This window comes from Podarcis tiliguerta, assembly GCF_965153285.1.
Source record: "Podarcis tiliguerta genome assembly, chromosome: 14".
NCBI classification, from domain to species: domain Eukaryota; kingdom Metazoa; phylum Chordata; class Lepidosauria; order Squamata; family Lacertidae; genus Podarcis; species Podarcis tiliguerta.
Genome location: NC_139547.1, coordinates 37,191,624 through 37,203,705, shown reverse-complemented (window position 1 = coordinate 37,203,705; position 12,082 = coordinate 37,191,624). Strand labels below are relative to the sequence as shown.

The 12,082-nt window shown below is 49.3% G+C and overlaps 1 protein-coding gene across 2 annotated transcripts in view; it reads right to left on the bottom strand.

The window, feature by feature from the left end:
• Positions 1–12,082, bottom strand: part of NTN3 (netrin 3) — a 113,893-nt gene that overhangs the window by 74,528 nt on the left and 27,283 nt on the right. For both annotated transcript variants that reach the window (XM_083412442.1, XM_083412441.1), the window contains one exon: positions 2,775–3,786. In XM_083412442.1, coding sequence (XP_083268568.1) covers positions 2,775–3,741 — 967 coding nt within the window. In that variant the 5' untranslated portion in view covers positions 3,742–3,786. The remainder of the gene's footprint in view (positions 1–2,774; positions 3,787–12,082) is intronic.

Below are 12,082 nucleotides of genomic sequence, written 5' to 3'. Positions count from 1 at the left end.
ATATGTCAAGAAACTGAGGTAGAAACACCTAGAAAGGCAGAAGGTTCTAGACTTGAAATCACTGGTGAGGGGAAGGGCTGAGGAAGAGGATCAGTGGAAGACGATCCGCCTTGGACACAGAATGTCCCAGGCTCAATCCTCAGCATCCTCAGCATCAACACCTGCCTGGAACCCTTGAGAACTACTGCCTGTCTGCCTAGATTGTTCAGTAGTCTGACTGCATGAGGCAGCTTCCCTGCTGTAGACTCAGCTTTCTGGCACTGCTCAGAGAGGCAGGCTACAAACTTTTTTTTTTAAAGGGTGGGGATCTACAACAAGCACCAGCACTGTGTCTTCCTGGGGCAGGGGGTCCCCAGCAGCCGCCTGAGGGTGTTAGACGTTGGCGACAGCCCTGCAGTAGTAGTAGCCACATCTACACGTCTCTGGCCGCACCACATTTGTAGAGCAATCCCCATAAGTTTGCCTACCTTGGCTAATAAAAAGGGCTGGCTAATATATTCTGGAGCCCAGAAGACAGCTCTCAGAATGTCCTGCAAGGTTATGACACACGCTCCCTCGGCCTGTACAGTGTGTGGCACAGGGTAGCCTGGGCTAGCTGCAGAACAGTGTTGTGGGGTGGGGTGTGGGGACTTCCCAGGCGGGCCCTCTCCCTTTAATTGGTGCTAATTGCTGCGTCTGTTCCTGCTGGCCGGGGAGATGTCATGGTTGAAAGGCACAGAGGGGAACGCTGGAGGAGCTAATCCGGCTTTCAGCCGCTAAGCCCCCTTTCGGAGGCGTGTGATAGAGGGGCTCTTTCACAGAAGGCACAAAGCCTGCAGGAGGAAAGGGAGAAATAGGAGATGGAGCCGACAGGAAAAACTTTCACACGGCAGCTCCGCTAAGCCGCCTTTGTGCGGGTGGACCCGTCAGGGGTGTCTTAAAGGGACACTGCCTCCCTCCTCCTCAAAGCCCTACGCCTGCATTCCTTTTTCTCTCCTCTTGTTCGCCTTTTCAGTCCCATCTGCCAAAGGGTTGACCCCCATAGGGATGCTAAAGGGGGAAATCTCCCCAAAGTGTTTGTTCAGCTAGCTAGGAGGGGCGTTTGAGGGAAGCGCCAATGACTTCGAGAGACTTTGGGCCAGGTCTCTGCTGAAATTTATCACACTCCTCGGCCTTCCCTGCATTGAGGTTGAGTTTCCTGCAGTTTCCTGAGCTGCTTTCTGCTGAACCGCTTTATTCATTTGAGAGCTGACAGAGGTGCAGGCAATACTTAGTACAGTTTCATGCCACCAGAGTTCCCTGCTGTTGATTCTGCAGTTCAGTCCTCCTTAGTACTTAGCAGTCTGGACAGAGGTTCAGTGACATCAGTGTATGTAAGACTCAGTTGGGCAACCTGTGGCAGTGGCGTAGCGTGGGTTGTCAGCACCCGGGGCAAGGCAAGTAATTTGCGCCCCCTAACCCGTGGATTTTAGCACTCGGGCAGAGAGCTGCAAGTGCGAGCGCCCCCCCCCCCATGTTGCGCCCGGTGCGGCCGGCCCTCCCTGCACCCCCCACGCTACGCCACTGACCTGTGGCCCAAGGGCCTGATTTCCATGCAGATCCTGGTCTAATTTATTCAGGTGGCAAAGAAGCTAAATGGAGTGTCAGCACTGCCCTGTCACTTACCCACCTACCTACCTACTGCCTGCCCTGCTGCTCTCCAGCCCCCAGGCCACTGTATTGAACTTTGATTGCTGCAATTCGGCTGATGCTGCCATTTTGGTTTTCCTCCACAATGAACCAGAGGCTGCCTCAATTTGGTGCACTGTCGGATAAACAAAATGGCAGCCACCCAGGTGCTAGGCTACTCTATAATGTTACAAAGAAAGAAAAGTGGTGGTGGTGGGGAGCCTGTTGCACCACTGAGCTACAAGAAAAGCCCTCACTGTGAGCCTTCAGGAAGGCAATAGCAGGGACCTCTCAAATCTGGAGCCAGCTGTAATACTTACAGGTCCCCTAAAGGTTTAAAAATAATCTGTATTTGTTGGAATATCAAAGCATGAAAACTATTTCTGTGGCACCCATTACCGAATTCATTTGGTTTCAATCTCCTTTGTACCTCTCCCCATGTCTAGCTACTATTTCCCAGGGCTGTTTAATTCACCATACACAGGGGTGACAAGCATTCCTCCAGGCTCCTCTATTCGGAGCTTGGGACACATCCTCTCCCTAGACAACACCTTTCACCATCCCTCCTACCCTTCTTCTTGGCTGGAATGTGCCCTAGAACTTTGACCATGCATCTGGCTTGTCTGGATGGAGAGGGGTGTGTTTATACCCATCGTTTGGGTCACTTTTACATCTGGCCCTGCCCAGTACTCATATGTCGTCCCTGAAAAGTTCTCTAGGAAAGCATGGGGTCCTCAGGGGAGTGCAGGTGTGTGCAGAAACTTACCTTTCTGTACTGAGGTAGAATGTACATCCATCACTCCGCCCACTTTTGCTTCTGGCCCTGCCCACTGCTGGCATCTGGACCATGGGAGGTCTGGAACAGTTCCCCGCCCCTGACCTAACAAAATAGGCTGAGGGCTCTTGCATACGACAGCTCATGTCACAAAGAGCCAGTTGTGCAGGGTAGGGGAGATCAGCAGTATTCGTTCCTATGTGATCTCCCCAACCCAGGTTTTTAGTTTTTTAGTTTTGGCTTTGTTCTGCTTGACCAGAAGACTGGCTGCAACCGTTCTAAACCAGATAGCAATGTACAGCACCAGGTCATAGGAGGTGACGGGACGCAGAAAGATAGGAAACTCTCTTACCTAGGCACTCGTTAGCCTCCCTGGCAGTGGCCCTCTGCCACGGACGGTCGTAATGGAACGGTTTGCAGCGGTCGCACTCAGGGCCCTCTGTGTTGTGCTTGCAGTCACACACCAGCTTGCCTTCTTTGTCCTTCACGCAGCGTGAGGCGTGCCCATTGCACTTGCAGCGCCCCCCGACCTGAAACTCGCCCACAGCATAGTAGTACGAAGAAGAGCTAGCCCCGCCATCCTCATCCTCGTGGTCCCGGCCCCCTAGTTCCCGGAACAAATGGGGGCGGCTGAAAATGACCCGGATGTCCGTGGCCGTCACCCAATCCTGAAGGACGGGGCTGTTGTCAAAATCTTGGGCTGACGGACGCCCGTCCAGAGTGCTGAAGGCAATGAGCCCTCCTGTCAAGGGGTAGAGGTCGGTGTGCCCATCGGTGCACAGAGCCTCCTGCTCGTTCTGTTTGGTGACGGTGGCTTTGTTGGGCTTGCCATAGATCTTCCGGCACTGCGAAGAATAGTACTGATAAGGCACCCATGTTTTGCCGTAATCCATGGACTTGAAAACAGCAGCTGACTCCGGACGGGGAGAGCAGAACTGCAGACTCACATAGATCACCTCAAACTTCTTGCCCAGGGAGAGGGTGAGGGTGATATTCTGGGGCGAATGGTGCAAGGTCTCTGAGCGCCAGCAGGTCATATTTGCAGCAGTGTTGAGGTCTGTGAGGTAGGATGCTGGGTGAGCTTTCCGGGGGTCGGAAGAGTCACAGTGGCGGGTCGCTGGCTTCCCGCATGTGCTGGATGCATGGACCTCCTTCCCAAAGGCGGCGTTGACAAACTCTGGGATGCAGCGGCGGGGTGCCCCCTTTTCGTCATAGCAAGGGTCAGGCGGGATCTGTTGCACCGCAAAGGGGTTCACAGCCTGAGACAAGTCTAGTCCGCAGGCAGTCAAGAGCAACCACAACATAGACAAGGGGTCCATCCTCCCGGTGAGAGATCTTCAAAAGTCACAGAAACCAGCTTCTCTCTAAATGAAAAGCAAATGTTGTGTTAAAATGGTTCCAGTTGTTCACTTGGGATGGGGGCTGGTGAGAGGACAGGAGCTCAGGCTGCAACATGTCTCTGGTCTAGAGAAGGGAAAGACTAGAGAGGGAAACACTAGAGAGGAAGTAAGCCAGGCAAGCTTGCAAACATTTTCAGCTCATGTCAAAGATTTGGAGGAGTAGCTGAGTTGCTTAGGACAGGACAAGAAGCAATGGGTTCAGACTAGTGGAAGGTTGAACATTTTTTTAAAAAAATGCTATGCACCTGCAAAGGCAATTCAGCAACATCACAAAGAGCTCAGGGAGATTGTAGAACCCCCTTCTTTTGATGTCCCCCCCTTGGGATGTTGCAGAACAAAAAGGATATCCTTTTTGGAGTTTCTCTGCATAAGCTGCGGGAAAAGAGTCTTTGAATTCCTGCTGTGAGCCACAGAGGGAATGGAAAAAATCCTATTTCTTTGTGAAGAGACAACTATTGGCATCTTGCTTATCTGTTTAACTGAGGCCAGGATTGTCTCATAGCCAGTTATCTTTCAGAGCCAGTTGGGAGTGATTAGGGTGATGGGCTGAGGAGAACTGTGTTCAAGTATCCACTATGTCACAAAGTGCAATTGGGACTGTCACCTTCTCCCAGCTTGGTCTACCACAAAGGGTTGCTGTGAGGACAATATGAGTACCGGTATAGGGGAAGGAATGAACCATGTACACTGCCCCAAGCTCCTTGGAAGAAGAGCAAAACAAATACTAATAGAAATAAATAAAGTACTATAAACTAACTTTGATTTGCAAAAGATGTAGGCTGTGCACAGCCGAACAAGAATGTCTACATAGGCACAAGGTGAAGCTAGGTATAATGTGGATTGTGGGGATCAGATGCAGATCAGCTGGGATGGCCTCAGCAGTTGGCACTATAGGGCCAAGACTCACGTCTCCAAGTGTGGAAGCAGAGGCATGACTTAAAATGAACAACCGCTACCATTATCCTCACTCTCTCATTCTGGATAGTAGCACAGTTTGGGGAGAGAGAGAGGCAGGCAGACAAAGAGAGATACATTTGTGATAAGTGATAAGGTGACCCAACTCAAGACATCCTGCCCCTCCTGCCACAGTTGTGGGTGCTGCACATCAGAGCACATTTGATCCTGTAAAAAGGTCCCTGCAAGGAAGCTCCTCAGTCCCGAGGTCCAACTGCAAGGCAAAGTGGATGGTCCTCCAGTCAATTGTAGCTGGAAATGTTGGGGTAATGGGGGCCAACAAGAATCATGAACAGGTGAGGGAAAGAATTGGTACAAAACAATAAGAACCCACATACAGGCATATAGATATGAATGGAATTCATTGCGTAGAACCCTTACAGAAGCCCCAAATGTGGTTCAAGTCTGTGCCTCTGACTGCAACTTCAAATAATTGGAAGATCCATAGCTTGATAGTCTGGCTCTGTATAAGGGGGTTTCTTTTGTTCCTGCCTTGTCAATGCTGGAGAGCTGCTGCCAGTCAGTGCAAATCGTGCTGGGCTTGAGTTCCAACCCCTTTCTTGCTATCTGCATCTGGCTCGCTCCTTGCACAGGGCTCTAGTTAAGTGCCCCCCCTTTCCCTCCCTCCCTCCCTGCACATTCCTCTCCTGGCTTTGCTTCTTTTTAACTCTCCCGCCCTCCTCAGTTCCTCCAGGTGCCCTCCTCCTCTCCAGAGGACAGTGTGTTCCTGCCACATGCCGGGTGAAAATTCAAAGGTTTAATTAGCTCCTAATGCCCCCAGTAGGGAAGCCAGCCAGCTTCCAAAACCCAGCATCCCACATCAAAGGCCGAGGAGGAAGGTGTGAGCCCAGCGGGGCTGATCCAACCCCACTGGGCAGCTATTCTCTGGAAGGAGCGATGCTTGTTCCCACCCACTGCAAAGCCAGGGCAAGAGTTTACTCTCTGAATGGGATGCTAATCAGGCAATTTCCCACCTGCCTTCATCCTGCTTCGGGTTCCCTTTGAGCGGCTTGTCCCTTAGATTATGGAGCAATGACAGTTACTAATGGAGGAGGCTGGGTTGGGTGGGGAGATCCCAGGCTTCCTAGCAGCAGTTAAGATGGCTTCTGGTACGTTGTCTTCAACCTGACGTTAGAGGCAGAATGTGGTTCCTGCCTTGGGCTCAAAAAATAAACAAAAAGGAAGGAGTTGCAAAGCAAGATGTCTGCAGACCAGCCAATATCCTCCAAGACTGATGGGTTTTTTCAAAGGCGATTATATAAATTCAGGGGGAATAAGGCTACTCAGTCGGCTTCTAGCTGCTGTATGTACTACTTCTAATATTGCGAGTGGGAGAGTCCAGTTGGTCTCGTGTCCTGCATACAGGTTCCCGATAGACAACTGTATGGCCACTGAGGGATTAAGACACTAGACTAGACAGGCTTTTGGCTTGATCCAGCAGGGCTCTTCTTATGTCCTGAGTAACAGTGAGAGAGGGCTCTTGCGTTCCTTCCTTGCCTGTGTGCTTCCTGGAGGGATCTATTTGGCCACTGTGAGAACAGGATGCTTGGTCTGATCAAATTGCATCCACATTTGATTTCAAGCATAGTGGCCTGGCCCACTGAGCAGGGCCAGGGAAGCAGAGTGAAGGATGAGCAGGGGGTGCAACCACATTGGATCACCATACAAACAGAATCTACCAAGTCCTGGGTGGATCCCAGTTGGTCCAGGAAAGAGCCGTCAGTAGCAAAATACATTTGCCAAATGCCTACCGTCTTTTCAACCCGCGACGCATGTTACTTCCAGAATGCAGTTTTCAGCAAACTAGTACAGGAGGGACTGATTGTTAAACCACCCTGGAAATGGAAGCTCTCGGGGGTGGGGGTGGGAAGGGTCTCTCAGCACCTGTAACCAACCACAGCTCCCAGAATTCTTTGGGGGAAGTCATGACTGTTTAAAGTGACACCATAGTGCTTTAAATGTTTGGTGTGAATGTGGCCCTAGTTAGATACAACTCATTTTCACTTTGGGGCACTGTGGGTGATTACAAATCACAGCTTGTAGCCACCAGGCAGGCAGCCACCACAGGGACCCTGATGGCAGGTGTTGGCTAGCCTGTGGACCCGGTGCTGGCAGGTACCTGAGAGTGTGCGGGGTGCTGGTGCCAGGTCTGGGCCAGCCACTCTGTCTAGCCTAACCTACCTTGCAAATTTGTTGTAAGGGGAAAATATTGGATTTCCACAGTCTACGCCCTGAGCTGAGACAGTAATCTGATAGATAAATAAAGAAAAATGAATTGCACAACCTAACCTGAGGCATGCTGCCTGCCTGGATTAGGAAGGAAGGAAGGAAGGCGGACAGCCAGTTGGAAAAAAAAATTGTCTGCATTTTTTTATTTTATTTTTTTGCAAAAGAGAATTGCTGTTGCAATTTGGGTACAGGTTTGCTCTCTTCTCCATGCCAAAACCACTAATGGCCTTGGAAACTCCTCCTTTACTAGACCAAGATATGGCAGGCATTTGGGCTGGCTGCTTCGGATCACACCTGATCATAACAACTGAGAGTGTGGTTGTGGGTGGAGAACAAGGACCCAGGAAATGACTAGGTTGTCCTATCAACCACTGTTCAGTTTGCTTCATTCAGCAAGAACAAAAGAAGATGCGTAACACTGAGTCAGATTCTTGGTCTATCTAATTGTTTTGTCTATCTAGGTGTTTTCGGGACACCCCCAAACCACCAAAATTGTTGAGTTTTTCAGTTGACCTGCTTAAGATCCAGGACAAAGTACCACCTTTCGGAAATCACCCCTGGACATCAATTCTGCCTTTGAAATCCTGGTAATAGCCGGGGAAATCTGGACATATGGCAGCCCTATGCTGACTGGCAGCAGCTGTCCAGGATTTTTGGCAGGAGACATGCTTCCAGTCCTACCTGGAGATGCTGGGTATTGAACCTTGGACCTTCTGCATGCAAGGCAGATGCTCTACCACTAAGTTACAGCCTTTCCCCAAATGCAGTCTGTAACTAACTCTTGTAATGAAGAGCTCTTGGATTCCAGAACCCAAGTGCTCCATTCTATCGCAATCCAGTCCTGTGTGTCCTGTACATCAATCAGTGAGTGTTCTGTTTAGAGGTTTTTGCCTCCCTTAGAGTCACCCTCCTCCTAAAGTTCTGCTGCCCTTCTGCAAACCTAATCAGGCTAATCCCTCCCTCTTAGAAGGTGCCATTTTAGCTACAGAAGCAGCAACACTTGGAAAATCTCCTTGATCTTGGTATATATGTTCAGAACATGCATTCATTTTTTGCTTCATGTGATAAATTTGTATCCCACCCACTTTCCAAGAAATTAAAAGGGATGCATCCAACCCTAATCAGAGTTGACCCACTGAGAGCTACAATTCCCAAAGTTCCCTGGGAAGAGGGATTGATTGTTAAACTACTCTGAGAACTGCAGCTCTCTGGATGGAATAGGAGTCTCCTAAGAACTCTCAGCGGGACGCGGGTGGCGCTGTGGGTTAAACTACAGAGCCTAGGGCCTGCCGATCAGAATGTCGGCAGTTTGAATCCCTGCGACGGGGTGAGCTCCCGTTGCTCGGTCCCTGCTCCTGCCAACCTAGCAGTTCGAAAGCACGTCAAATGGCAAGTAGATAAATAGGTGCCACTCCGGCGGGAAGGTAAACGGCGTTTCTGTGCACTGCTCTGGTTCGCCAGAAGCGGCTTCATCATGCTGGCCACATGACCCGGAAGCTGTACGCCGGCTCCCTCGGCCAATAAAGCGAGATGAGCACCGCAACCCCAGAGTCAGTCACTACTGGACCTAATGGCCCTTTACCTTTAAGAACTCTCAGCACCCTTAACAAACTACAGTTCCCAGGATTCTTTGGGGGAAGCTATGACTGTTTAAAGTGGTATGACTGTGCTTCAAATGTATAGTGCATGTGGGGCCACAATTGAACTAGATGGACCAATGATCTGTCGGTATAAGGCAGCTTCTTGAATTCCCATCGAGTTACATATCTCTCTCACACAGAGAGAGACACATTAGTCTGGCAACTTATTCAGCAAAGCTCTGTGCAGTTGGTGCAGAATGTCATAACACATAAGGAAATCAGCCACAGCTTTGCTGGCTGAAATAACAACCAGCAACGGGTCTACAACTGTCGCTCCAGTACCAAAGCGGGTGGGGAGGGAGAATGGGGGAAGCTACATCCAGCCCTCCTATTTTATAGTTTGGGTCTAGGCAAAATGTCTCTCCCTGGCGCCTGGGATGATGTGCATTCTTGGCCAAAGGATGCCCTAAACTCAGGATGCGCCAGATTGCTTTGCACGGTGCTGAATCAATTCCAACAATTTGAAGGGGGGAAATAGATACACTTGTTTTATATTAAAGGAACAAGGGGTCCTTAGTAGAGAAGTGAGCCAGCCAAGTAAGCAAGCCACTGAGCTGGGTTCTGTGCCCAGCTCCGCCAGAAAAGTATTTTTGAAATATTAATTTCAAAATATACATTTCCCCCTTTTAAGCCAAGAAAGTGTGAGGGATTTCTTTCCATTTAGCTGTCACAAACGTGTGCATTCTTATGGCCATGCAATCTCTCTCACTCCCCAAAGATGAATGATGCAGAGCTTAAAAAGTCAATACCGGCTAACAAAGTTAGGCGACATACAACTCCCCCCACATGGGCTAGGAGTTCAATAGGTATAGGAGGAGGCAAAGCCCCATTCAGGCACCCTTTATATTGTGCATTCATGATGAGTTGTGCTCATTATGGTATCGTGGCAGTTATACTGCGATTCCACTTTCAATACTGTGCTATTCCTCTCACAGAGCTACAGTTCCCAGAATTCCCTGGGAAGAGGGACTGGATGTGAAAGCACCCTGGGAAATGTTGCTGTGTGAGGAGAATAGGGGTCTCCTAACTACTCCCAGGTCTCACGAAGACTTCCAACTGTGCCACAATTTGCAGGCACAGGTCCGAGCATTTTCCCCCCTTTTGTCCCACCAGGAAAACCTACTCTTTACTGCTGAATCAGAACAAACGTCAACCAGCTTTTCCATGATGCTTTGGAGGAAGCCATGAAAATGGTATCGTAATGTTTTGTGGTGCAGGTGTGGCCCTTGAATTGCCTTGATCTGACAGCAATGTGAAGCAGGAAAAAGAGAGAGAGAGAGAGAGAGAGAGGGGAAGAAAGGAAGAAAGGAAGAAAGGAAGAAAGAAAGAAAGAAAGAAAGAGAGAGAGAGAGAGAGAGAGAGAGAAAGAGAAAGAACGGAAGAACGGAAGAAAGGAAGGAAGGAAGGAAGGAAGAAAGAAAGAAAGAAAGAAAGAAAGAAAGAAAGAAAGAAAGAAAGAAAGAAAGACTAAGCACCAGCCCCACTGAATTCAAGCACCAAGTGGACACTGAACTATAAATTCCCCAGTCAGACCCCTAGGAGCAGAAGAAGCAAAACAAAACTAATCTGCAAGTGACTTTGTGGGTTTTTGTTTCCAAAGGCTTTCCAGGAAACAATGACTGAGGTGGTTCTACACATACCAGTGAGAAAGTTAGTGTGTGTGTGCGATCGGGGCTGTGTACACACTCCTGTTAACCCTGCATTTAATGCGCTCCCACCACTCATTTGTAGGACTAACTATCCACATCTATCCTACAGTTCCTTGAGAAACATTGAAGAAGAGCAGATAGTTTGTCAAGCTCTGCATTACTATACTGCAGCGGCAGCTAGATTATGTGTAAAGAGATTTAGATCGTGTTTGCCCAGGTCCAGCAACAGAGCTTCAACCTGGCTATATAGCATAATTTCACCACTGGTTTTTTTAGTTACCAGGCAGCAAATGGTGTCTCCTCTTGGGTCTCAGAGAGACAAGCAAGTGAATGGCAGAGCATGGAGTTCTTGTCTTTCCTCCTCCTTCAAAACTGCTCCAAGGTGGGTGTGATGCTGTCTCTGTGCTTTCCGCCCCATGTTCCCTGGGAACTGTCCAGCAAAAGAGCACAGGAGAGCAGTGCTGAATCCTAACCCCAGGACACTGTGGAAGGGTCTTCCAGCTGATCCTCCTATCTCACCAAGGTGGACAGGAGCAGCTTAGACCTCCTATGGCAGATGTTTCATGGGTACCACAGCTGACTTGAGAAAAGCTTGAAGTGTGCACTCAAACTGTTACAGGGCCCCTCCAGACATCCTTTTTATTCTGCATTCATGCTGATTTGTGCTCAGGATAGTATTGGGGCAGTTATACGTAGTCCCGCTTTCAATACTGTTGGCTCCCGCAAAACTTCCCAGGCAACGCTACTGCTTCGTTTCCAATCAGTGCATGTCCCAAAACTCCCTGCTGAAATCCTACAACTTGTTATACAGTGATACCTCGGGTTACAGACGCTTCAGGTTACAGACGCTACAGGTTACAGACTCCGCTAACCCAGAAATAGTACCTTGGGTTAAGAACTTTGCTTCAGGATGAGAACAGAAACCGTGCAGTGGCGGCGGCAGCGGGAGGCCCCATTAGCTAAAGTGGTACCTCAGGTTAAGAACAGTTTCAGGTTACGAACGGACCTCCGGAACAAATTAAGTTCTTAACCCGAGGTACCACTGTACTGCAAATGCTCCCCAGACATTTCTGCCCTGCATACAGTATGTTGTGCTATAGCACCAGAGCGTCCCTCCTGATAGCAATGATCACACACACACACACACACACACACAACCCCCGCTTCTTTAGGAGGTCCTAAAGAAATAATTTGATTTACCCATGTTTGTCCTACAACCCTTCCCTCTGGTTTACATGGACACAGAGAGATAAAATGTCATCCACAGCCTGATGAAAAATGAGAGGATGAGCCTCTTACTTTGCACCAGGCTAGGAAATACATGGAAACAGCAAAAATTGCCATTTCTGAATATTTTTCCAGCCCAGTGCGAGATCAGAGGTTGAGCTCCCCCTCTGGAAAACTGGGGCAGGGTGGGGAAGAGAAATGATCAAGGTGATGACCACAAACAATGTCTGGCTGCTAAGGACAGACAGTATTTATAGAATGTTGTAAACATCCAACACACACATTGACCAAAAGCTTAGAGTGGAGACGGGGAAGCTGTGGTCCTCCAGATGTTGTTCATCTACAACAGGGCTGGGGAACCTTGTGGTCAGGGATGGTGGGAGATGGAGCCCAGCAACATCTGGAGGGCCACCACTTCCCCACCTCTGCTATAAATGATGTAGCTCCAGGATTGCTAGAGCTATGAAGGGGCAGTCTTCATTGACTACTTTAACCACTATGCTAGGCTGCCTCCAGTGCAGCAAGATCTCAGGTAAGCATAATTTTACTGAAAGTGATGAC